We start from the raw sequence: 27,912 nt of genomic DNA, 5'->3' as shown, positions 1-27,912 counted from the left end.
GTGGGCTAACCTGTGGACTGTCAAACCAACTGAATCAAATTTCCTACAGCTGTAGGGTAGGGATGTGTATGAACCCGATTGGAGGCCCTTTTAAGGGCTGCTAAATCGGTTCAAGCAACTGGCTGTCCGGCCAGTTCGAAGGTGGGGGGCTCGCACTTTAAGGGTGGGTGAGGGTGCACTTATTCCTCCCTCTGCTTTCCCCCCGCCAGTGCTCCATTTTTCAAGGCTCCTTCAAGGTGGCAGCATACCTCCCTGCTGCTCCATCCCCTCTTTGCCTGGAAGTACTCAGAAGTACCAGACGCGCACACGGACGCCGGGTGCATGTGTGCACATGTCGCGTGCGCCCACCCAATGTCCACATGCATGAGCATGATGTGCACACACACGTGCCCTGCATGCGAACGCACACCCGGTTCTTCCGGGTACTCCCGGGCAAAAAGGAGAAGAGGAGCCTTGAAAAACTCAGTGCCAGCGGGGGAAAGTGGGGGGAGGGGTAAGTGTATCCTCCCTTAAAGTGCAACCCCCCCCTTTGAATCACCCCCACCCAGTTCCATTCACATCCCTACTGTAGGGACACATAGGAATGCCCCAATGGCATAGTTTGTGATGATGTAATCCACCCCGATTCAAGAAGGCGGATGCATAAATATATGAGGCGCAAGTGGGCTAACTTGTGAACCCTGATCCAAGATGGCGGAAGCATGAACATTTGAGGCGCAAATGCGCTAACTTGTGGACTATCTAACTGATTTGAACCAAATTTGGTACAGTTGTAGTGAGTGACAAACAGGGACACCTCAATGGCATAGTTTGTGATGATGTCATCCACCCCAATTCAAGATGATGGACACGTAAACATTTAAGGCACAAGTTTTGAACTGCCTAACTGATTTGAAGCAAATTTGCTACAGCTGTAGGGACACATATGGATGCCCCAATGGTGTAGTTTATGATTATGTCATCCACCCTGATCAAAGGTGGTGGACGTGTGAACTATTGAGGCGCAAGTGCACTAACCTGTGGACTTTCTAACCAATTTGAACCAAATTTGGTACAGTTGTAGTGAGTGACACACAGTGACACTTCAACAGTGTAGTTTGTAATGATGTCATCCTCCCTGATCTAAGATGGTGGACTGCCAGTCTATGAAGACCATACTGAGCTAGATAGACCAATGGTCTGACCCAGTATATTGTAGCTTCCTATGTGAACATCCTATGTGCAAGAGGTCTAACTTGTGGACCTCAATCTGAACCAAATTTAGTCCAGTTGTAGGGATAGTGAAAGGAAAGTAGGCAGATTAGTTCTTACTAGAACTTGTTGTTTAAGTGTTTGGATCTGACTGCATGGTTCTTGTCATTTCTGGGGAAAGGTTTTACTTGAATGGAAGCAGTGATTGTTGATGCCTCTACGTTTTTCCTTATCATTCAGTAAATCCTTGTTGTTATAGAGTGTCACTCCTTATTGAGGCCTGCCCTAGTCACACGCTCTTGAAGGCCTAAGACTGCTCAAGCCTTTCTTGTAGGGAGGGGTTTTCCACTTTACTCTTCCAGAATATTCTCTTGGAAGTGTGAATCTGCTCATATTAAAAGAGTGGATGGTGGCAGGCTACTGGGGACTCCTCATAGCTAGAGGAGGGATTTTGTATTCCCCCCCCCTTGAATGTTACATATGCCAAATATCTAAATTTGGTCATTGCCTATAACATTTGACATCTGCCGCTTCCCATTTCTAATTCTGAAGCAATCATCATCAAAAGCAACATTTATCAAACACACATAATTAACTAGAACACTGAGAATCTTGTGTTTTGAATAATCTGCTGCAATTGTCCCCTTTCACAATAGAAGAGATTTCACAATTGTTCTATTTAATATCAAGATTAACACTTTGGGCACAGTCAAGAGGATGTTAAACTTCCTTATTCCATATTGAAACTGAATCACTGCACTTCGCAGCAAGTTTCTCTGGCAATGTGCTCTTACTAATAGAATGGCAATATGCCCCCTCTAATAGAGTCAAATCTTGATTGAAAGCCTAGTTAATTGGAAGAATCTGAAATTAAGGGGATTTAGTTCCACGAGTCAATGGATCTAAACTGCCATAAATGTTTGTACTTAAGGCTTAACTAGATTGGCAAAGGCTATAAACATTGTCAGCAGCTTTGACAATTTTCTGTGAGTACACTTTCCAGATCACTTGAAAAAACTAATGTAAACACAAAAGATGGTCAGATTCACTTGGAATTAAATGCGCAGAGTCCAGCCAGCCTCACCTACTTGTGTGCCAACTTTCAGAGCTTCTTTTCTAGTCTTTTCTTTTTTCAGTGATTTTTTTTAACTTTCCACATAGACTTCTATGGAGATTTTCGCCAATTAAAAATTGGATTCTGAAGCTGATAGGACCCAGAACCAATATCTGTGGTTTCAAATTGGAACAGATCTGATCCGATCCAGAATTTGCAATCATGCATAGCCCTACTTTTTAACACTCTTCCCTCTTCTCTGATAATCTATCTTCTCCCTCCTGCCAATTCTCTCTCAACAGCAAAATTATGTCCCTTGACAAACTTTCTTTAGACCTAGGAGCCTGCCCCAAAATATAGGAGCCAGACAATTAACCCTGACAAAATTACCAGACTTAATGACTGATATTGTAATAATTTCAGGGTAGTAACTGGGATTTTATTTATCTATCCTAGTAACACACTCAGAACAGTATGTTCTAGGGCTGCCTGGGACAAATAAATATTTTATTCAATAACTCCACCTTTGGATATTTTAGCCTGGGTGCCACAGTTACATTTCTAGATGCCAGGGCTCCCTGGCATCTGGAATTTGTCAAGCTCTGTCCCAGGTATATGCTTGCTTCTTCAGTCCACAGACTGCCCCAGGGGGTTCAAGCAAGAAATTCTGACACAAAATCAGGTGAAATGAAATATGATCACTGGCATGTTGTCCTTCTGCTATTATTAGATAAGAGTTTCAAAGGGTTTTTTTAGTAATCTCTTACACCAATAAATTATAGCTCTCTCCTTCCTCCTACACCTGCCACTTTAAAAACTGGTTACACATATATTTACTAGGGAACATCAATTTTTCAGCCTTACAACCACACCAGGCAGGTTTCTATTTGTGCCTGGAACTGATGCATATGAAATCAATCTGTGAATGAAAAATACAGGAAAACAGCACTCCGAGACGTCTCATTTGGCAAATCCTCCAAAAATAAACATAAAACAATACAACATTGTTTAACCAACTCAGAATCAGCATACTTCAGCAAACTGATAAAATGGTTTATGGAAGAAAATTAATGCTGCATGACTGCTACCACAAGCCACTGGGCAAACATAAATGAAATTATAGAGGCCAAAAATAGCCTTTATGACAAATATATAAACTGCTGTAGTACAACACCTTGTTACACACATTAGCATTTACAATCAAAAGGTTCTACATGGCCCCAAAATGTCCAAATTAAACACAGCAAGACAGCTTTAATACTGTTGTTAGAACATTTAAGAAATAGTTCTTTACAGTGTTTGAAATATACACAAATGTGCAGCTAATTTGGTTCTAATAACAGTTTCTCTCCCAGTAGAAATAGAATTCACAAGGGACCCAACTGATATCATGGCTGTGGCAGAACAAAGGGTTAAATCCCCTCTTCCTCACACCATGCTCCCAATCCTGATTGTACTCTCGCACTAAAGAGTAGTGAAAAAATGAAGCATGCAAGGGCAAATGGAATGATCAATGTAATGTGCAGTTTGGCCTTAACCTGTGGCTAAATTGGACCTCTTCAGGAAAGGGTATAGCTGGTATACCTACAAGGTTAGAAAATGGCATTTTTGGCCACTGTTACCTCCTGAATATCCAGGAGAAGAGATCACTCTAAGAACACATCAAACCTGCTTCTTAAGGGGGAGTGCAAGTCTATCCAGGTTGAACACATACATCTAGACTGGCTCTTCTAAAACCAAGTCCACTTCTGTATTGCCTGGATTCAGCTTCAGTTCATTCGCACAAATGCAGTTGTTGCCAGGCTCGCACCATTCACCTGGCAACACAGTCCTTCATTTATCTCAGATACCAATTCAGGGGACCATCTCCAACATACACCTTGAACACTCTGAATTATTTTTTTAAACCATTTGTCATTTTGTTGAGAGCTTTTTCTTCTTTATCTCTTTCTGAATGTATTTCCAAATAGCCAAAACAGCTCATCTGCCCATTTCCTTACAAAATCAAGAACCTACTATAAATTTTCTGACAATAAATTATACTTTGGACAAATCTTTCTCATTTCCTTTCATCGTTATTTTTTCCTCAAATACGATATATTGCCTTAGACTACCATATCTGGTAATTGAGTAATTGTGCTTCTTATTTGAAAATACTGAAAGCAAGGTGATCCATTATAATCAATGTTTACTGACCTCATCTAATGAGAACTATAATTAAATGTACCATTAGGTAGCCATGGATGCTAAAGTATAATTTAATTTGGATAATTCCATATTTCAGTAACTAGAAGTTGGGGAAGGAGGGTTTTATGCACATGTCTGTGAAAAATCCATTTGTACAATACCTATAGTGGCCCAGTCTTCTCTCTTGCTGTAGGTTCATCTCCATAAGCACAAGGTCATAAAATTTTTCAGCAGCCTTCACAAACGTGATAGGCAGCTGATGACCCAAAAGGCCTTTTAGTCCCAGCCCCACCTCTCCAAAAAAAGAAATAACCATAGCTTGCTAAAAGACAATTGGAAACTCCCTGAAACATATAGATTGTGCCAGTCTATGAGCCCTATGCAGGGTGGGGTTGAGATGCTCTAACTTCAGGAGCTGCCAACAAACCCCAGTTCCCCAGTAATCAGGGAGGCTTTGGACCCAGCAATGTTTGGGGATGGATCCACAACCGTGAGACTCACCTGACAACAGGTGATAGGGGGTGAGAGGAAGCTGCTCCCAGGCAGACAGGGCTGGGCTTCTATACAGTCTAGGGAAGTCTGGGGACTAGTCATCAGTGCACAGCTGAAAAGCTGCAGATGGAAACTGCCTGCTGGTTGTAGGCATATCTGAGAGGAACAATACACACAAGGGGGTCAAGGGCCCCCAACACAGCTCTAAACCAGCTGAGCTGTCAAGAGCCAGAGAGCTCCAGACTGGGAGGACAGTAGCAGCAGACTAGGAGGATAGTGCTACAACCCTGTTACCCAAGCTTCATTTAAGTAATTGTGAGCCATGTATAGCTGTGCGCTTGCCTTTGGGGATATATCCACCTACATCCCATTCAACACTAGACTGCCCTCCTGGGACATGAATCCCGATGCTCTTCTTCTACTAAGTTTACTGCACTCTTTCTCCCTAGATCTCTTCCAAGCAGTTTTCCTGGCTTGAATAAAAAAGTATGATAGCATAACTCAAGGTACTGCCCCCTTAAGATATTGGTTTATTTTCTTATTTTGAAAATGGTGGGAGTTTGGGAAATCGTCCCATCAGTCTGCACCGGGTACCATGTAGGTCCGGGACCATGTGCAGCAGTGCCTGAGCTATTTTCCTATTATAAATTGGAGGGGGCAAACTCCTCAATAATCTCAACCACAGCAGAAGGAAGAACTCCACAGGTAGGCTGCAGGCTGAAATATATTGATTGGGATTACTGCTAATTTGTTGACAAATCTAAACTGCAAGGGAATGCATGTGCTAGAACAACCTCTAGCACAGAAAAAAAGAAAGAAAGAAAGGACTTGTATGGTGACTAGGAAGTAACTGGGATGCAAGTTATGTATGTTTCAAGGGTTATGAATAAAGTATTGCAGGGTTGAACACTCAATGTCTTTGTAATATTCTGCAAGCAACTTTACAATTTAATGTTATCAAATGCAGACAAAGAAACCTAAGGAAAGACAATACCATCAATTAATTGACTTGAACTACCCACGCCCCGCCCATTCCTCATCTCTTCAGTTAAGAGGTGGATGGTGGTAATTCCTGTGTAGCCAGAGGTACACAAGAAGCAGCATTATTATAAAGGAGAAAGCAAATGAGGTTCTCTGTCCTAGAAGTCAACCATTCTAGTAGCTAGCCATTGCTATAGTGTGTGAGACATAATATTCCTGTGAGCTGAGTGAATTAATTGCTGAATTAACTGAAATTACTGAAGTTTTCAATTGTCCACACAATAATCTGGTCAGTAAACTGTGCCAATCATTCAGCAACTTACCATTTATGCAGATCTCAAAAGATTTGCAAAGATCATCCTCAAATAGGCATCCTAGAATGCAATAAAAACACAAAATCAATATAGATTCAAACTGGAGCAACTGGACCACAGTCCAACATTTCAGGCTATAAAATCTCAAGTTGGAGGCAGATTAGATAGAATTCCAAATTGACCACTTTAAAAACCAAGAATATAAAAACAAAGTCAAGGCTGAATGGTAAAAAATACAAAAAGATAACACCTGCCACTAAATGCCCCAGTTCCCAAAGGATGATTTCCTGAGGGTCAGCCTTCATGCAACATTCCCAATAGCTATGTTAGGGCTCAAATCCAGAATGTGGCTATGGCCACTTTAAGGAAAGTGGCTACACTTAGCACTTGAAGCACTTGGGAAAGCAGATGCACCTGAGTTGTCTCAGTTTTAGTAGACAAGCTGCTCAGAAATTCATTCTGACAATCGCTCCTCGTGATTTAGAATTTGCAAGTGATGCCTCATAACCTAATCTTCTCAGTTGTCATATTAAGGCAGGGTATCAGCCACTTGCTGAGGTAGTAAGAACAAATGAGAGGATGGAGATGAAAACAGTGACAAACACACACTATTAAAGTGCTTGGGTCCTGGGTATTTAAGAGAACGGCTTCTTCATTATGAATGCCACTGCCCATTGAGCTCATCAGGAGAGGTCCGTCTGGTGGCCACTCAGGGACGAGCCTTCTCCACCGCTGCCCCGAAGATTTGGAATGTGTTCCCTGCTGAAATAAGAGCCTCCTCATCTCTGACAACTTTTAAAAAGTCTTTAAAGATGCATCTGTTCACCCAGGCTTTTAATTAAACAGTGTTTTAAAAGTTTTAACATTGCTTTAAAATATTTTTAAATTTTAAATTGTTGTGATGTGTCAATCTTTTCTGTTACCATTTATTTTGTTTTAATTAATGTTTTAACCTTTCTGTTGTAAAGCTCCCAGAGATGTGAGTTTGAGCAGTACAGAAATATGTCAAACAAACAAATAAATAAATAAATAGGCATAGCATGCTATGGGACAACGTTTTTCACTCACATAAAAATGTTATATTCTCAAAATGTTATGTTCCCAAATGCAACCCGTCCAAGACTGAACTACTCATATTTCCTTCAGACTTTTCCTCTTATGGGAAGAGAGCTGGTCTTGTAGTAGCAGGCATGACTTGTCCCCTTAAGCTAAGCAGGATCCGCCCTGGTTGCATATGAAAGGGAGACTAGAAGTGTGAGCACTGTAAGATATTCCCCTTATGGGATGGAGCTGCTCTGGGAAGAGCATCTAGGCTCCAAGTTCCTTCCCTGGCATCTCCAAGATAGGGCTGAGAGAGATTCCTGCCTGCAACCTTGGAGAAGCCGCTGCCAGTCTGTGTAGACAATACTGAGCTAGATAGACCAATGGTCTGACTTGGTATATGGCAGCTTCCTATGTTCCTATGTTCTTGGTCACCCTCTCCATATTCACTGACAATATCATCATTCACCCTTTGATCAAACATGCAAACTTCTCTCTGTATATATTATTTACCACACTCCTGGAAGAAGGCTGGATGTGGAGGCTGAAAGCATAAATGGTGCAATGAGCAAGACATGGCCTAGTGTTATGGCAGGTGCCAAACCTATCGCCCATACAATGGGTGACTCCACGGTTTAGAAACCAAATGAAGCACACTGGTTCAAGAAACCAGGGCCAGCTATAGCCCAAAATGGGCCCTGAGGAGAAATACCGGCTGCTCCTTTCTCCTGAGGAGGGAAATTCCGGTGGATCTCAAAAGGATTCAGTTTGCTGTGCTTGAGTAAAACACAATGGCATGAATGGTCAAGAACAACCTGTAGGTAAATGGACTAGATGGACGTGCAAAGATGGTAATTGTTGTCAAAAGGACCCAGTTAACCAATCAGTAATTTTAATGAGAGCACCTCTGAGTTCCTATTGCCCACTTAGCTCTTTTGTATTGGGGAAGGGAGTTGCAATCACAGTGCCTTATCTGACTTTCCTAATCTAATCCTGCTGAGGTGATTAGTGTTAGCTTGTTTGAGGCAACTGCAGAGGAAGGGAAAGTCAAGGAGGTCAATCTTCGGACATAGAGACCTTGAAAGTTAAATTAACTTGCAATCCAACTTGGGTCTACTTAGACATTCTCTAATATGGGCAAAGGTGCTAGGCTAATCCCCTTTCAGTTCGTTTGGAAGCTCTTGAATCTGAGGGCAATCATCCTACTGCCTGCCAAGCAACCTGTCCCCAATATGCCAACAAATGGGGAGCCCACAATCCTGTGAGGCTCCTGAGCATGTTAAGAGTGCGAGCTGCAAGCCTGTAGTCCCAGACATAAGCAGAGAGGCTTCTGGGAACCTTCAGAATAGTAATGCTGGCAACAGCCTTTAAATACCAGTTGCAGGTCTTGCTTGTGGGAGTCCCAGAGAAAGTGAGCAACTGTGTGAAACAGGATGCTGGACTAGACAGGCCTTGGGCCTGATCCAGCAGGGTTGGTCTTATGTTCACATTCAATGAGCTAGTTCTCGCTGTACAACAGTGCAAAAATCTGCCAATTTCTCCTCATTCTCTAAACGTTGCTTCATAATATTCATGAACTACTGTAACCTTCTTCTCTTTGGCCTTCCCCTTTCAAGACTCAGTCCTCTCACCTCTGTTAAAAACCCAACTGCTCACGGTATTTACCTCTCATCACTCAGACCATGTGATGCTCCTCCTTAGATCCCTTCCTTGGCTTCCCTTTTCATATCCAGCACAAACTCCTTATCCTTACCTTTAAAACTATTCACAACCTCACCTTAGCCTCTCTTGGTCCTTCTCCTGCTCCTTCAAATGATTAAATTCCTTCTGCCTTCCAACCCACAAGCACAGAATTCCCCCCCTGAACATGTACATAGTGCCACCTCTGTGCCAATCTCCCCAACGCAAATTCCATCTACTAGTGGGCCTGGGCGCAGAGCATCTGCGCCCCTAGTTGGGCCTAGCCGTTTTCTCCTGCTCGCCCGCCTGCCGCCTCCTCCCACCAGCCCATTTTCTCCTGCTCGCCCTCCTCCCCCCACCAGCCTCCTCCGCCGGCTAGCCACCTCTGCCTGCCGGCATGGCTCTGCCAGCTCCACCAGCCGCCATTGCTATTTTCTGTTCTGCTCGCGAATTCTTGCAAGATTTCCACCATTTTCTGTCCTGCTTGCAAACTCTCACGAGATTTCCACCATGCATTAGAACCGTCACATCTTGGAGAAATAAGTATATAGATTCTGTGTGGCTTTTGTCCAATTTCCTTAATCTTCATTCCCAACTGTAACCAAGTGTGAAGCACATTTTCTCTCTCTCTAGTTTTTAATCTCTCCCTCCTTTTACTGTTTTCCTCATTATAATCTCCTGGAGGAAAAGACCTGCATATTTAACTTTCTATGTATATTGATGGTGTAATGATGAAGATGAAGATGATAAAATAGACACTGCACCATGTACTAGTGGATATTACTCAAGTGGAAAATATAGAGAATAAAACTCCCAGTCATTTGGGGGACTTGCAGATGGCAATAAGACGTGCAACATGAGAAGCTTGTACACAGGTTCCAAAGGTCAAGTATACTCATGCTCCACACAGTCCTGCAGGCTTTCATCTTCCTTCACAGCATGAATTCACGCTCTGTTCAGACACGGAGCAGAGTCTTTGCATGATTTCTGCAGTACCACCTGCCGGCCAGCTCTTGAACTGACTACTGCTTAAGAACATAAGTAAAATGCCCTGCTGGATCAGGTCCAAGGCCTATCTAGTCCAGCATCCTGTTTCTCACAGTGGCCCACCAGATGCCTCTGGAAGCGCACAGGCAGGAGCTGAGGGCATGCCGTCTCTCCTGCTGTTACTCCCCTGCAACTGGTACTCAGAGGCTGCAACTGGTACTCAATTGGTAGATTTTTGGACAAATGGAGAAAAGGGATTGTTCTTTTCAGAAAGCAAGAGCTGGCCGGCAAGTGGAGCTGAGGGAAGGTGGGGAGGAAGCATGATGGCCCTGCTCTGCAGTTGTGAAGAGCATGAATTTGTTCTGGGAAGAAAGCCAGAAGCCTGCAGGAGTGTCAGACAAATGAGTAAAATTCTGCTTGCAACTTGCACACAAACTTCTCACATTGCACACCTATTTACTATCTGAAACGACCCATGGTGTTCCTAGTGCAATAACTTAAGTCACAGTAATATCCTTAAGCTTCTTTTGCCTTCACCGTTGCAGAAAGGGCAATGGTAATTATTAAAGTAGTATTGTCTCACAAAACACAGACCAAATAGCAAAGATATAAAACTTAAAGATAGCCAAAGAGTACATTTTGATGAGGAAACATCAGACAAGATAGCATCATTCTGCCATAATTGCCTGTGCAGAATCCTATATTTAGGAAAGTAAACATAGTCCCACTATATTCTGAGCCCCTAGGTACAACAGAGATTTATAGAGCAATATTATATTTGCTGCTTTTTCAGTTCCTTTTTCAACAATTCCTAAAACTGGTTGACATCCTCACTAATGAAGTGTTGTTGCTTCTAGACAGTTCCAGACTAATGGCAGTGGCCAGAGGTGCTTTCTATCAGCTTTCGCTGATATGCCAGTTGTGTCCATTTCTTGAGATAAACGACTTCAGAGCAGTGATACATATGCTGATAACCTCCAGACTTGACTACTGCAATGCACTGTATGTGGGGCTGCTTCTGTAAGTAGTCAGGAAACTGCACTTGGTACAGAATGCATCAGCCAGGTTGGTCTCTGGATCACCTTGGAGAGACCATATTACTGCTATGCTCAAAGAGCTACTCTGGTTACCAATAAGTTTCTGGGCAAAATACAAAGTGCTGCTTATAACCTATAAAGCCCTAAACAGCTTTGGCCCAGGGTATTTAAGAGAATATCTTCTTCGCTATGTGCCCCACCACCCACTGAGATCATCTGGAGAAGTTCATATGCAGTTGCCATCAGATTGTCTGTTGGCTACTCAGGGACAGGCCTTCTCTGTTGCTAACCTGAGACTCTGGAATGTGTTCCCTGCTGAAATAAGAGCCTCCCCATCTCTGATAACTTTTTAAAAGTCTCTAAAGACTTACTTTTTCACGCAAGCTTTTTAACTGGACTGTGGTTTTAAACTGCTTTAAGGTCTTCATTTTTAATCTGATTTTGTTGTAAACCACCCAGAGATGAAAGTCTGGGGTAGTCTACAAATTTGAATGAATAGAATAGAATAGAATAGAATAGAATAGAATAGAATAGAATAGAATAGAATAGAATAGAAAACAAAACAGTGCCTACTTTTGCTAGGGGCACAAATTTCAACAAACTCCCCCTTCCACTGGAAGTCCTCTGTTATCACCCAAAAACATATCCCTGAGAACTGTGCAACCATCAGGCACATATTTTTGGGTGGCGCAGAGCACTTCTTGGGGGAAGAAAGGTTATCAAAATCCCACCCATGCACAATTACCAGTACTGAATCTCACAAAGCATTGGCACACCATTGGTCAGGATGTCAGCCACTGAGTTTGCTGTTTCCCCTCATCAACTGCCACAGCAAACTTAACTGAACTGGTACTTCAGATAGCTTTACACTGTGATCCCAAGATCTAATAGGTAACATCTAATTTGTACCCCTAACAGCATATAAGTAAATAGAAATGTTAATCCCAGTGTGCATCAGTATGAGTATGAACTTCTATGAACTGAATTTTGCCTGCCATTTTGTTATTCAGTCATTATATTTAAAGAGATTGTTATGAAGCAAATACATAATTCAAATAAGGCATTTTAATTTTGCTCAGCCCCTTCTGCATTATCATCTAATGTGTACTCAATAAGATGCACAGAAAGAACTGATTATATAATACCATACTTTTTGTGTTTCAACAGAAGTTGGCACTCACATGCTGATTAGAATGAGGCATCTGATGCAATTAACCCAGAGGATCTAAGTCTTGAATAGCAAATTAATAAATTTGTGCATGGCAAGCTCTGATAGTTGTTTGCTGTTAAAAAGCAAATTAAAAAGGACCTCCAAACTTCCTTGAGAAGTATGCGATATTTCAATGGGGTTTTTACATTACAAGCTGAATAGTGTCCACGCTTCACCCAGCAGTCGAAATGCTAATTTAAATATCAATTTATTTTTGTGATTATTTGCTGTAACATTAAGAAAACCATATTTCATTTTAAATATCATCTACCTACTAATGTTAATGACAGTAATACATCATAGTTGAAAAGCAAAACATTATCATATCCTGCAGATTCTTTATTCACTTTATGCATTACCCCACAAATATATTTCATCTTCTAGGAAGACAATCCCCTCCCACTTAATTTCCTGGTAAACTAATTCCTACTAAACAAATTAAAAATGAATGCAAGAGTTACCTTAATTCAAAAGAACAAGCAATATAATATTGCTTTGTTTTTTAAAATAAATCAATAACTTATTGAAAACTACTTAATCAGTCCCTACAATCAGGCTCTGTACTGGATGACTGGAAAGTGGTCAATGTAACACCAAATTTCAAAAAGCAATCCAGGAGGGATCCAGAAACTTATAGGCTGGTTAGCTTAACGTCTGTTGGGGGCAAATTGATGGAAAGCATTGTCAAGGATAAAATTGTTGAGCCTATAGAAGAACAGGCCCTGCTGAAGGAGAACCAGCATGGCTTCAGCAAAGGTAAATCTTGCCTCACAAACCTTTTTGGGTCCTTTGAGAATGTCAACAGGTGTGTGGATAAAGGTGATCCAGTTGACATAGTATTGGGGCGTAGCTATAATTAAGCAAAAGGGTTCAAAGAACACAGGCCCCAGCTCCTGAGGGCCCTCCAGCTCCATCCCTCCCTATTTTCTTCATTATCTCCCTCACTCTGGGGGGCCGGCAGAGAGAGGGATGAACACGGGCCCCCTCTTCCCTAGCTACACCCCTGCATAGTATACCTGGATTCTCAAAAAGCTTTCAACAAAGTTCCACATCAAAGACTCTTGAGAAAACTTAGCAGTCATGGGATAATGGGACAAGTACATGCGTGGATTGCTAACTGGTTGAAGGACAGGAAACAGAGGGTAGGGATAAATGGACAGTTCTCTAAATGAAGGAAAATAAGAAATGGGATCCCACCAGGATTGGTACTGGGACAAGTGCTCTTTAACTTGTTCATAAATGATTTAGAAGTTGGGGAAAAGAGCCAAGTGGCAAAATTCGTAGATGACCAAACTATTTAGGGTAGTGAAATCCAAAAGAGATTGCAAGGAGCTCCAAAAGGATCTCTCCAAACTGAGGGAATGGGCAACTAAATTGCAAATGTGGCTCAGTGTTAACGAGTGTGGCTCAATGTTAACAAGGAAGGTGTTTGAAAATAAAACTTCTAATATCATAATGCACTTATACAAATCTATGGTACGGCCACATTTGGAGTACTGCATACAGTTCTGGTCACTGTATCTTAAGAAGGACATTGTAGAAATGGAAAAGGTGCAGGAGAGTAACCAAGATGATCAGGAGTCTAGGTGAGAGTGCATGCCCTCAGCTCCTGCCTCTGAGCTTCCCAGAGTCATCTGGTAGGCCACTGTGTGAAACAGGATGCTGGACTAGATAGTAAGGGTATGCACAAAAATGGCTGACCTGGTTCAGTTCGAGTCCAAACTGGACCTGAACAGGACCAAGCCAGTTCAGTCCAGCACCCCCTTGAAACCCCCCCATCCTTTTTGGTTTGGTTGGGGGGGTCGCGAATAAAAAATTTTTAGTCGTTCATCCCTTCCGGTAATTGCTAGTGTGACCGTGGGGGGCGGCCCTCCGGAGGTGTCTCCTCCCCTGCTGGCCTCCAAAATTGCCCCCCTCACCCAGTTTGGGTGCTCTTCAAACTATTCTGGAAGCTCTTTGGTCCATTCTGGGCCTCACTCCCATCGTGGCAGCTAGTTTGGAGGCTGCTGCACATGCCTAATGGGCCTCTGCATGGCCTGGTCACCAGAGGTTGCAGCAGAGGCTCCTCCAAGCCCCCCGTTGGCCTACCGAATGACAGCTTTCCAAACAACAACCCAGGCCAGCTGCAGCCCAGACCAGTCCTCTGTGTGCACACAGAAGCCATCTTTGTGACCTCCAGCATTCACAGAGGCCATTTGTGTCAGCACATGAATTGCGTCATGATGCAAATGGCCTCCGCGCATGTGCAGAGGTCACAAAACCGGCCTCTGCGTGTGCGCAGAGCCCTGAGTCAGGCTGCAGGCAGCCTGGGTTGTCATTTGGAAGGCCAGCAGGGGGCTTCGAGGAGCCCCCCGGCCCTTCCTCCGGAGACTCTCCTCAACCATAGACTTAACATAAAAGGTACTTTCACTTTCCCTCCTTATGTAAGGGAATTCCCCTTTGCTCATAAAGGGGATTCCTCGCAGGATTCCCCTTTATACCTCAAAACTGGTACTGCCTGGTTCAATGGCCAAACTGTACCAGACCTGGTTTGTCCAAGCCCGAAGCCAGACTGGGCCAGGTAGGTTGGAATCTGGTCCGAATTCAAACCAAGTTGGCCAAACCATGCACATCCCTACCCAAGACATAGGAGCAGAACCACTGTAAAACAGTGCCTCCTATCCCCAACTCACTCAGGTGATCCAGAAGAATACCATGGTCAATGGTATCATAAGCTGCTGAAAGATCCAAAAGAACCAGCAGAGTCACATTCCCTCCATCAATTTCCTGATGAAGGTCTTCTATAAGGCCAAATAATGCCACTTTGAAATTGGTCTAGATAATTAGTTTCCTCCAAGATCACTTTTAAAGTGGCACCCACCAGTTCTGGGTTTTGCAATAACTGATATTAAAAATAGTTTATTTATTTTTAATTCTAGAGATGTACATATCAGACGGTATAGAAATATGATAAAGAAATAAAATAAAGAAATACTCAAAGGCTGCTTTTTAACTACTCAGCGGTATTTTAGAATCAGAATCAAATCAACAGACCTCAGTGAGCAGTATAATGCTACAGTGGAAAACAATGAATACTTCCATACAATAAAAACACTATGTCACTAAGCATATATCTTTTTTTTAAGGAGATATACACCAAAAAGGACTATGAGACTTGTGTCCTCACAGATATCAGAAGGCATTTAGCTGTGATAAAAGGAGATAAGAGACACAATAGGATACATGACAATTAATAGATAGATTTGCCTTTACCATAAGTCTATATAGAAATTACAGGAAAGCAACACATGTCTTCAACTTCATCTGAACTGCAGGGGCTTAGTATGTCTGGGTAAGGTACCCTTCAATCTCCCAAATAGCAAAGCTGAGGGTAGCACACTGAAACATGCAAATACAAATGTACTCCTGTACTGAAGGATACTTAAGCTCTACAAGTATTTATATTTGCACCAACTGAAGTAGGGCGCATATCAAAGCTTAAAAGTGAACAGGTCTTACATCCTGCTGAGAGAATTTTGGAAATTGATATCCAATATACTGGATTTAGTTATCTCCAATATTGGAAATTGATATCTAATATTTAGCCTTAGGTCCATATGAAAGGAGCAGCAATAGTAGTAAAAAAAACAAAAAAACAAATCTAGAGTATGGACCAACATACTGACCCAAATGAACTAACAATAAAAGAGGAGTTAGAGAACAAAATTTGAAGACAAACTTCATGCCCAAATGCAAGCCCTGGCTTCAAGAGAATCCAAGTCTGACTCTCTAGTCACAGGACCATTGCGACCACACAATTAGGAACACCAACATTATTCCCAGGAAGCCTGACTGAACTTTTTTTATACTCAAGTTATGATGCAGACTTTGACACCATATAAAAGTTGGCCAATTGTCTTTATACTAAAGACTTGATTTTGGTAGCACAATTCCTATGGGACAAAAATATTTCTTTCAGTTAATCTAAGAGATTAATTTCCTAAATATTGTGGCCCTTCTTACAAAGTATATGCTATTTGAGTCCCTTCTCCAGTTAGACTTTAAAAATGGAAGAGGCACTCTCCAATACCACACAGTGCACCATCTACCTTCTCCCATCCTAATTCACCATTGCAGAAGGAAACAAGAAAGCACACAGTACTCTGCCTCTTCAAATCTTTCAGTGATGTCAGATGAAAAATGTTTTTGTAATGCAAATCTTTTCAATTTTTTCTGCCCCACATCCCTGTGCTGAACTTAGAGCAGTACCTTAGCAGATAATAGGGTAACCACATATCTTTGAGTATGGTAAAAAGTAATATATTGTATGTTAACATTTTTTCAGTGCCTTGAATTTTTTCTGTACACATTCTTGCTTAAATCCCGTTAAGCTGCCTTGCAAACATATGTACAGTGGTACAATATAAATAAAAGTGAACTTTGAATATGGTATAATATTTTTAGTATGTGTATATATGTATGTGTATGTATAGTGTGAGTGTGTGTGAGTAAGTGTGTACATTTCTTACAGAGACGTAGGTTCTGGGCAGTATAAAAATGTGTTAAATAAATAAATAAAACACATAAACATGTAATATAACATGCTAGCTCAGATCACAATTTATTTAGGAAGTTGATAAAGTCTTCACAGTAAAATTTTCTGAAGAAAAAAAAGATGCAAATAAGAAACAAATGCATGGAAATTTTTTCCTATGCATAATTTTCTGGAATCCCCACATCACTGGCTGGAACTATTATATGTCACTTATTACTGTGATGGCACCCATGTTCCAGGGAGTTCTGAGGGGAAGAGCTCAGAGTGTTTGTGCAATTTGTTTATTCACATGGAGGAAACACATTTCTAAAATTTACCTTTTTATGGTGTTCTGAATAGAAAGCAGAATGTATCAACCATGTCCCATACAACAAAATCTCAAATAGTAAGGACCATTGGAACCAGTGAAAAAAAGTCAGTCATAACCAACTTGCTGACAACTTCATATTGTAAATGGTGGGGAAAGGAACAACGGGGCAGTTATCATGGACTTTGTCCTTACTAACAAGGAAGAACTGGTTGATGAAGTGAAAGTGAGGTGAAATGGCCATGCCATCTTGGAATTCATATCAAGAGGAGGGAAAACTGCAGGAGGTCAGATATATACCCTGAATTTATGGAATGCTGGTTCTACTGAGCTCAAAGAAAAATTAAGTGTGATCTCATGGCTACAAATCCGGGGTGGGTGGATGGGAGAGCTGAAGAGGGATGGGAGATTCTGAAAGCACAATCGCAAACAATTCCCATGAGACGGAATGTAGGGGAATCCCCGAGGTGGAGCCGATCACTGTCGGTAAATGACATGAACTGACATATCAGGGCTTACCCCACCCGGGTCTTGCAGGGAGGACCCCATTGGGTGGGGGAAGAAGTAGACATCAATACACCCATGTGGAGTATTTACACTGGCCCCAGCAGGGATATGATGCGTTGCCATCAACAGATGGCGTAGCTTCGCAGGATCAAGAGCAGCTCCTGCGAGATCTCAAGAGGAGATCTTGCGAGACATGTCCCAGCTGTCAGGAACTATATAAGGAGAAACGACCAGTGATGAGAGGTGAGTCCAGGAGAGGACTCAGCGTGGATGGAGCCCTGAGTCTGAGCCTTGCAGGTAGCAACACTAGGGCGGAGCTGGTGAATGGAACAAGCCCTGCTTGTAAGCCTCCCACGGCTGAAAACTCTGAGGCCACCTCAACCTCCTTTGGCAGTGGAAGGTACATGGCTATACTGAGAGCCTGACAAAGAAAAATGGGAGACATCCCTAAAAACCACTGTGAATGCACAGAGAACTCTCTAAACACCTGAAAACAAAAACAAAAACAAAAAAGACACTGATAGCCAGCGCTTCCTCAAAGTGTTTACACATTCTAGTATGCCGCCCCTTACTTGGCAATGGCGACTTCCTACTTTCTTCTTCTCACCGAATCCCTCACACTCTTCCCCACCCTTTGCCTTTTAAAAAGGCAAAGATCTGGAGCAGGAAGAGAAAGAGATGGTGGTGATGGTGGCAAAACAGTAGCAGTGGGATGAAGAAAAAAGGTGGGGAATAAGGAAAAAGGAGGAAGTGCTCCCACTTCAGCAGCAAATGGTAGGAGAGTGGTGCACGACGCATTCTGTGCAGCCACCAAGAGTTAGGGGGAAAGAAGACATATGCTGCCAACCACAGTCTGGGCATGTGATAGCATTTCATTGCTACAGGCACAGCTGGAATACTGGCCATACCGGCACATGCTACTGCCAAGCCAGGGATCCCCCATTCTATACCTCTGCATATTTATTTTTGTATAACTGCGGGACTTTGCATTTGTTTCTGTTTAATTTCCTTTTGTTAGTTTCAATCAATTCCCTATTATATCAAGGTCATTTTGAATTTCATTGTTCTCTTCTGAGATGTTAACTACCCCTCACAGTATTGTATCATCTGCATATACGGCAGGGAGGCCCTCCATCCCCTTGGTCCTTTATCTAGCTTCTGAAAGAAGTAGCTGTCAACAAGATATGTCAAACATTTCATGGAGATTTGATGTCCAGCAGTCTTCCTTCATTTCTACTAATTATTGTTTCCTTGAAACATCAGGTTTTTTCCTCATGAACACATTGTCGTGCGAGGCCAGCTGTCCTTACCTTCGAGGAAGGAGTGGTGAGAGGGCTCAAAACGACAGGGACGGGTGGCAGCCAGGGAGAGACAGAGGAAAGACTGCCAATGGGCAGGGACACAGCTCCAGTGGAGGAGGAGCTGAGCCCTGATAAGACCGAAGGGGAGGCATGTGAGGATAACATCAGCAACATGCCTCCTGAAGGCAGGGGGTCTGAGCGGGAGGAGGGAGAAGGGGGAGAGGCATTGGCAACAGCTGTAAGGGGTAATCAGTTACAGGTAATAAAGAGGGGTGTTGGTCCCATAATTGAGGGCGTGCGATGCATAGCCTGTGAGGAAGCAAAGAAGGAGCCAGCCAGGGATGAGAAGAGGGCTGGTGGAGAGTGTCAGGGGCCTTCAGAGAGGGACAGACACAAGGAACAAGCAGCTCAGCACAGAGGAGGCACAGGGTGATGCTCAATCCCCTCCCTGTCCCTGCTCTGAAGCTGGTCTCGATAAGCCTAGCCAGGCTGGGTAAAGGAGACAGGGACGTGTAGCTGGACACACATCAACCACATCCTCTCTTTTTATTTGTAATAAATGCCAAAGACAATGTTTTTATTTCCTTCTACAGATGCTTCAGATTTTTACCTACAGTAAATGTTTCCCACTTGGCAGTGGGCTACAATATTCATTCTTTTTTATTTCTATGCAGGTGTATGCAGTTTTGACATTTAATGCTATTCATTATAACTGGCATATAACTCTTCCTACCTTTTTAGTGGTTAAGGCACACAGCAGTATCAGGAATTTGCCCCTTTTTGTCCTATACAAAGCAGAGGCATATGGCAGGGTCAAGAGCTGAAGAGACCAGCTGCTAGGGCTGTAGTCTATTTGCTCTTTTGAAAAGATACAGTACCTCATTCTAGCATGCATGCCTCAGACAAGTTTCATTAAAGGCTTTGTGGAACATACTTCATTTGCAGAGCATATGTTTTGTTTAATCTGCAAACAGTGATAGAGGCAATAGCGGTAGTTAATTCAACTCCAGATATTATCATTATAGCTAAAAGGTTTCTCCTATCCACGGAATCTTTCAGATGTTAATGGAAATGCATATATTTATATAGTTATCTGCTTGATCAGTGTTCACAATATGTATCACTGGGCTCCTGCAAATGTTATTCTAGTTGGTATATATCCCCATAGGCAAATGAATAGTAATATTAAATAGCTTTTAAAAGTTTGACACTTTTAGCACCCTGGATTCTATTGATGATGCTTGATAATGAATTCACTGTTTTTGTTCCAGCACATATTGATTTTATTACAGAGTTATCCTATTCACAACTTACACTTTCTGAGTGGGGACAGGATTACTCTTGAATTTCCCTGTGCCAGAGCCAAACATAGGAAACTGATGCCAGCCTAGTGACACTGCACCAGAGGTATCTACTGTTGAACATGTGAGAAGAGAAGGACATAGCCGACTTATTACTAACCCGTCAGGGGAAAGGTCCAGTGGATAAGCACTTAGACTGCTGGGGTGCAGGGAGCACAACAGATCTGCAGTCTGTCTCTAGTTTCTAATCCATCTAGGCCTATGATCCATCTAGGTCTATGGAAAGGTCCAGTGGATAAAAAAAAATTAGACTGGGGGGGTGGGGGGCAGGGAGCACAAAAGATCTGCAGTCTGTCTCTAGTTTCGAATCCAGTGCTGGACTAGGACCAGGGAGACCCGAGTTCAAATCCCCATTCAGCCATGATACTTGCTGGGTGACTCTGGGCCAGTCACTTCTCTCTCAGCCTAACCTACTTCACAGGGTTGTTGTGAGGAGAATCTTAAGTATACAGTACACCGCTCTGGGCTCCATGGAGGAAGAGCGGGATATAAAAATACATACATACATACATACAGGTACAATCACTCACATAGGCTTCTGCAAAACTGTTCCCCTGTTCTCTCAAATGACCTCTCTCATCTTGTCATATGGACTTGCCTCTTTAAAAGGCAGTATGCAAGACCTGTCCCTGGCAAAACACTACCAGGAGAAATTGGACAGACCGAGGGTGTGGCAGAGAAGGAGCAGAGTTCAGACAAAATGGAACAGTTGCTCAGGACTCATCCCAAACCCTGACAGCAGTATAACATTATACTTACAAAACAGAGGGCACAATTTAAAATACTTCCACTGAAGTCCATGAAGAGTAACAAATTATTTTCCCCACCTTCTACCTCTCTACATACACATCCAAAACAAAGAATATAAGCATAAGACATAGCAAGTGAACACAGAAGATATATACCAAAATTCACAGCATGGGGCTGCATCATTTTGTCTATAGAAATAGGAGTTCATAACACATAAGGATTTGATGACAGGAACTTCAGTGATGGGGCATATTACACAAACAGGCAGAGAGAACAACAGAAAAAGCTGAAAAACACAAACAGAAACCTTTCCTTTCTCCCTCTCTGTAACCACCAGAATGGAATAGCATTCTTTGACTCTTCTCATATGTGACTTAGTGCTGTTCTTGTAAACCAAGATTGAGTGGAAAGACAATTTGGAACTTATGATTGTAAGAAGTTTCTATATTAAAAACAAACAGTTTTTAAACTATTTTCAAACTATGTTAAAAACAAACAGTTCATAGGTTTTGTTTTCTCAAAGGATACGTGGATACTAGATTAAAGTTCAGTGAATGGAGTTAGCTACTTTGCCTATTTGGGTCTGAGGTATTCTGGCACTTGCTGTTAAAAATCAAGTTAAGCTGACAATTAAAGAAATGTTAAGAAATTACAGGAGCAATCACCAGGTAATCATGGTTTCCAGGTCTAAAATGTGAATATTTACTGGTAAATGTCTATTGTCACATTCACACGTAACATGAAACCAGAGGTTGCTGAACCCACAGTTATTTTTTCTAACCATGGTTCGCATCACAGATGTTCATCCAACTACAGTCCAGCAACCTCCGTATTCGGGGCAGAGGGATCCCTCCCTCTTCCTGGTCCTCGGAGTTCACATGCCAGCAAGCTCCGTAGCACTCATGTCGTCAGACTGTGGGCAAGGCATCAGAACATCTGCAGGGTAGCAACCATTGGCCATGATCTTCAAGGGGGCATGCCGAGCACAATTGTGCCTTTCCAGAATGGTCTGCCCACCCTCGGCAGGGAAAGTGTATTTAAATCCCTTTAAATGCCATGCAAGCCCTTCATCTGACAGCAATTGCACTGCCACCCTCATAAGACCCCTGCAACAAAACAAGTCTCCCAAAAAACACAATTTCTGGCAAGGGGGGGGTGCTGAGGGGCACTATTTTTCTGTTACTCATGAAGGGAAGGGAACACAATGACTTCCTAGGAAGGGATATGTATAGGAGGGAGGGCAAAGGATCCTGGGGTCTGGCCCGCTGTGTCTAAGGATGCTCTTACAATGGCTCACCCCGGCAAAGCAGTCCATGGTCTGGGCCGCCCTCTCTATGATTATGGTTCCAGAAACTGCAGTTATGGTGGCATCCACATTCTGACATAACACTACCACTGCAAAACCTCAAACTGAGACAGTGAATCTCACTACAAACTGAAGGCTCCAATTGGAATTTGGCAAGGGAAACCACAGATCGCTTTTGCTGCGAAACCACAGTTTCATGCATTCAGACATACACAAATTCCAACCTCTGCCCTATTTAACTGCGGTTTCAAACTATGTGCAAGTGCAGCCAATATTTATCAAGCTTCTAATATGCATAACAGAACCTACAAATCATAATTCTGACTGGTTGATTCAGAATAAGTCAGTGGGGCTAGTTCACAGACTGTTATCACTCTGCAGATCATAGCCACCACTATACTGATGATTAACATTAAAACAGTGGCCTAGAATTTCCACTGAGTTCCAAAAGCCACTGGTTACAATGCCTATCCAAATGACAAGAATAGGGCCTCTAGTTCAGAAGCTGTAGGGCAGAAGCCATAGCTCAGTACTAGAGCACATGCTTGGGGTCCCAAATTCAATCACTGGTATCTCCACATAAGGCTGGGAAAGACTCTTGCCTAAAATCCACTGCCAAGACTACTCATCAGTCTCCCACCCTACTTTCAGCAACACTGTTGCATCATTTATTGATGATGATGATTTACATTTTATATCCCGCTCTTCCTCCAAGGAGCCCAGAGTACTACAGACTTATGTTTCTCCTCACAACAACCCTGTGAAGTAGGTTAGGCTTTGAGAATTGTGACTGGCCCAGAGTCACCCAGCTAGCATCATGGCTGAATGGAGATTTGAACTTGGGTCTCCCCGGTCCTAGTCCAGCACTCTAACCACTACACCATGCTGGCATTTACCTTCAGATTATTTCCTGAGACCATGTAATAAATATATTGCACCAAACTCTTGGAACAGTGTAGAATGTATTCCATATAGATAGATAAACCACTGAAACAACCTTGTGTAACTGTGATTGTGTAATATATCCTAAGAGCAGGTACATGAACAGTGTGCTCAAGATAATCCTGCTGTGTTTAGCTCAGAAAAAAATTAGGGTGAATTTTCATTTGACAGATAATAAGCTCATTCCCTATCCCAATCTCTGTGCCTGAACCTGTCTAAAACCTCATACTGTGCCCAGCAAGACAGAACATTCAAAATGCAATATTCATGTACCTTGAAAGGACTGCAGGAGATTGGAAATAAGATGCAATTAATCTACCCTGAGATGCTGTGGTTGGATTACCCTTTCAGCTCAATAGTTTCATATAGAGAACATGACTTAGCTGGGATCTAGATGTGTAATCCAATCAATAAGGATAGAAAAGAATGTGGTAGCATCTGATGGTTTGTACTGAAGCAGAAAGTCCGTGATAGAAAAGAATGTGAGGAGCTCCAGAGCCTTCCTCCTGGCTCCATCTGGATGCCAAAGAGTTGCATTAACATCAGAGAACTTGAATATGTAAAATCAGAGCTATGTGTGAACCATGGAAAGCAGGTACACATTTGTTTATGTGAACTGTAAAGGACTCTATTTTGCATTTCTCTATGGAAGAGAAAGGACAAGCAATTGCATTTAACCCCACTACACTTATTGCACTTTTACTAAACAACAGTACAAATTATAAATCTATTTTGCAGGACTAATAGCAAGAATTACCCAGAACACAAATATGTTATAATAAACAAGAGTGCTATATTACTCACAGGTTACCATAAGCCTGAGAATTTGCAATGCACTGAATAATCAGGGCTCTAGATCATTCAGGTTACAAGGAATCAATGGTTATGTTCTTGATTAGAAACTGGTTTTGGAAAAGTGAAGAAAGGAGAAACCAAGTTTCAGCTACAAAACCAAATATCAATATCTGGAGTGCATATCACAGTTTCTTATCATTACAGGCTAGGGATGCGCACAAAATGGATTTCACATTGTGTTTCAAGCTTGAAATGAAACTCAGGTGGCCAAAAGGTTTCGGGTTTGTTCTGTTTAAACATCCAGCTTTGACAGAACAAATTGAAATGTTTCAAGTATTCTGGCCATAGGGAACAACGGGGAACTTGAAACACCCCATTGTTACCCATGGGTAGCTTCTAAGGACACCAAAGTGGGCTAGGTGATAGAGCATGATGGATGCTACCTTTCACACAAACCACAAAAGAAATGGGCAAGTGGGTGATTTTTAACAAACTTTTAACCTTTTCCCAAAACCCTTTGGAATTCAAGATGGTGGACACAAACATTTTCAGCACAAGTGAGTGAATTTGTGAACCACCTAACCAATTTGAAGCAAATCTGGGACAGTTGTAGGAACACATAAGGACACCTCCATGATGTAGTTTGTAATGATGTCACCCACCCCAATTCAAAATGGCGGATGCATGAACATTAGAGGCACAAGTAGGCTAACTTGTGGACCATCTAACCGATTTGAAACAAATTTGGGACAGTTGTAGTGAGCAACACATAGGGAGAGCTCAACGGCATAGTTTGTGAAATTGTAATCCACCTCAATTCAAGATAGCAGACACAGAAATGTTTGAGGAGCAAGTGGGCTAACCTGTGAACTGACTAATGGATTTAAACCAAATTCACTACAGCTGTAGGGACACATAAGGACACCTCAACAGCATACTTTGTGATGATGTCATCCATATCCATTCAAGATGGTGGATGCGTAAACGTTTGAGGTGCAAGTGGACTAATTTGTCGACTGTCTAACCAGTTTGAACAAAATATGGTACAGTTGTAGTGAATGACGCATAGGGACACTTCAATTGTGTTGTTTGTAATGATGTCATCCATCCCAATTCAAGATGGCATGGCAGACGCATGAATGTTTGAGGCACAAGTGGGCTAACTTGTGAACTGCTTAACCAATTTGAACCAAATCTGCTGCAGCTGTAGGGACATGTAGGGATGGCTCAAAGGCATACAGTGGTCCCTCTACTTACGAAATTAATCCATTCCGAATGCACATTTGTAAGTCGAAAAGTTCGTAAGTCGAAAAGCGGTTTCCCATAGGAATGCATTGGGAACGGATTAATGCGTTCCGGAGCCTAGAAAAAAGACCCAGACCCCCAGTAAGGCTTGCAAACTGCACAGGAACATTTCTTTTCAAGGATAAACAGGCAGTAAACAGGCAGGCAAGTCAAGGAAACCGCATGTAAAATTCGTAAGTCGAGGAAACCCCATCTAAAAATTTGTAAGTCGAGATAACCCCATCTAAAAATTTGTAAGTCAAAAAAACTGCATCTAAAACCGGATCTAAAACTGCCGTTTGTAACTCGAAAAATACTTAAGTCGAGTAGTTCGTAAGTCGAGGGACCACTGTAGTTTGTAATGATGTCATCCACCCTGATTCAAGATGGCAGACACATGAACATTTGAGGTGCAAATGTGCTAACTTGTGCACAGTCTATCCGATTTGGACCAAATTTGGTGCAACTTTAGTGACACAAAGGGATACCTCAACAGCATAGTTTGTGAATATGTCATCAACTCCAGTTCAAGAAGGCAGGCATGTGAACATCTGAGGTGCAAGTGGGAACTGATTTGGACCAAATTTGGTACAGCTGTAAGGACACATAGGGATACCTCAAAGGCATAGTTTGTGATGACGGCATCCACCCCAATTCAAGATAGCAGACACATGAACATTTGAAGTGCAAGTTGGCTAACTTGTAAACTGCCTAACCAATTTTGACCAAATTTAGTACAATTGTAGGGATAGAGAAAGGAAAGTAGGCAGATTAGTTCTTACCAGAACAACTTATTAAAAGGTAAAAGGGAAGCATACACATTCTTAGATAAAGAGAACGCTTTCTCCAATGCAAAATCACCACCTCTTGCCAAAATGTGGTTTATTATCTGCTCCCAAAGCAACTATTTACAGAAAAAGGTTTTTAAGTACTAGATCTAAATATCCCATTCCCTTATGCCTATTTTAACATTTAAAAAACAATTTCCATGTCAGTGAAGGATTTAAACAGGTATTTTCAGAAATTACAGATCCAATGCCAGAATTACAGAAAATAAGACTATAGGTTACCAGTCCCCACATGGCCAATGGTGCTTGCAGATAAAATCCAAGCACACCATAGCACCAGAGCTACAAAACAGGAACTTTATGTGATCTGTGAAATGCTGTTCCAGTAGCGTTGCCATATCCCAGCTTCCCAAATCAATCTGCATCAGAAGCAATTCAGCTACATAATTAGAAAAAATAAGGTCAAGTACATTAGCATTCTTACTTTGCATAATTCTAGACAGTTTCATATCTGTTCCTTCTAAGGGCAGCAGAAACAGGAAAGTAAGGCTTCTCACTCCAGTCCAACCCTGATGCTGTTTTTACCCAAAGATTGTGGCTGGGTTCAAACAGCAGCAACAGGAACAGGAACAGCAACAGGAGCAACATCAGGAGAGAGGCCATGCACATACCTCTTCCCTGTGGGCTTCCCAGAGGCATCTGGTGGGCCACTGTGTGAAACAGGATGCTGGACTAGATGGGCCTTGTGCCTGACCCAGCAGGGCTGTTCTTAAGTTCTTAAACATGACAGCAATGATTTGCTGTTATGAGCACCAGCCTCACATTCATGTCTTCCCCTCTCTTTAGTATGAGAGGAGGAGATCAAAGGTCTCTTCAGTTTCACTTTCTGTTTCTGTTAACTGTGAGTCACAAGCACCTCTGGATGTTCATACATAGGGCATGGTATAGAAATTATCCTCTGTTGCTTTGTCCCTAGCATCAAATACTCAGATATGTACAGATATGTACATGGAGATTTAGTTTAGCTGCCATGACTAAAAGCAATCAGTATTGTTCTCTATGAACATGAATAATCTTTTGTAAAAGCCATCTACACTAGAGTTCCATAAATTAATTAGGAACTTTTTTAGGGGATCAACAGCACTGGGCTGCTGCTAAGGGCCCACAGCCCTCAAAATGGCCCACTTGTTGATCCCTGGGACCACCTCTGTGCTCACAGCATTCATATGGTGGTCATCGAGTAAATATCTGACAACCTACCCAGAAAGGAGGGGATCCATGGAGGGCAGCTTGCAAAGAGCCCCCTGAAACCTGCAGTTGACCCTGTACTGTTTGAAGTATTTATTTTTGTCACTCCTTACACTATTGCCAATCAACTTCAATGGACATCCCAAATTCTGGTATTATGGGAAGATGAATATCTGTATCTGTCCTGTAATCATATCCCCCTTTCCAAAGATATTTTCTTTTAAACTAGAAATCCTATCCTAAACTAAAACAACTGCTTTAAATATTCCTCATAGGAAATTGATCAAAACCTTTGAACATTTTAGGCTGCAATCCTGGGAACAGTGGGACTTATTTCTAAGTCCCACTGAACAAAGAGGACTTACCTCTGAATAAACATGCTTAGGATCTGGCTGCTAGTTGCCTTCCTGTTCCTTTTATAAAATGGGGCAACCAGAACTCTCTGAAGGATTCTAAATGTGGCTGTACCACAAATTCATATGATATTTATACTTGCGGTTTTTCACTGCTTGGAGATACAAAATAACAGAAGTACCTGAAAAGAGCTAAATTTGTGATTGCTGTTGCTGCTATGCTTGTCCATGTAGAAAGAATATTCAACAACTGAAATTCTCT

The 27,912-nt window shown here is 42.2% G+C and overlaps 1 protein-coding gene across 5 annotated transcripts in view; it reads right to left on the bottom strand.

The window, feature by feature from the left end:
* The window catches only part of PTPRN2 (protein tyrosine phosphatase receptor type N2), a 914,460-nt gene that overhangs the window by 840,271 nt on the left and 46,277 nt on the right, over window positions 1–27,912 (bottom strand). For 4 of the 5 annotated variants that reach the window (XM_053263441.1, XM_053263436.1, XM_053263440.1 and 1 more), the window contains exon 2: window positions 6,229–6,279. The exons of the other annotated variant lie outside the window; for it this stretch is intronic. In XM_053263441.1, the coding sequence (XP_053119416.1) occupies window positions 6,229–6,279 (51 nt within the window). The remainder of the gene's footprint in view (window positions 1–6,228; window positions 6,280–27,912) is intronic. 5 annotated transcript variants of the gene reach the window in all.

This window comes from Hemicordylus capensis, chromosome 6, assembly GCF_027244095.1.
Source record: "Hemicordylus capensis ecotype Gifberg chromosome 6, rHemCap1.1.pri, whole genome shotgun sequence".
Taxonomy (NCBI): domain Eukaryota; kingdom Metazoa; phylum Chordata; class Lepidosauria; order Squamata; family Cordylidae; genus Hemicordylus; species Hemicordylus capensis.
This window is presented reverse-complemented; position numbering and strand designations above follow the sequence as displayed.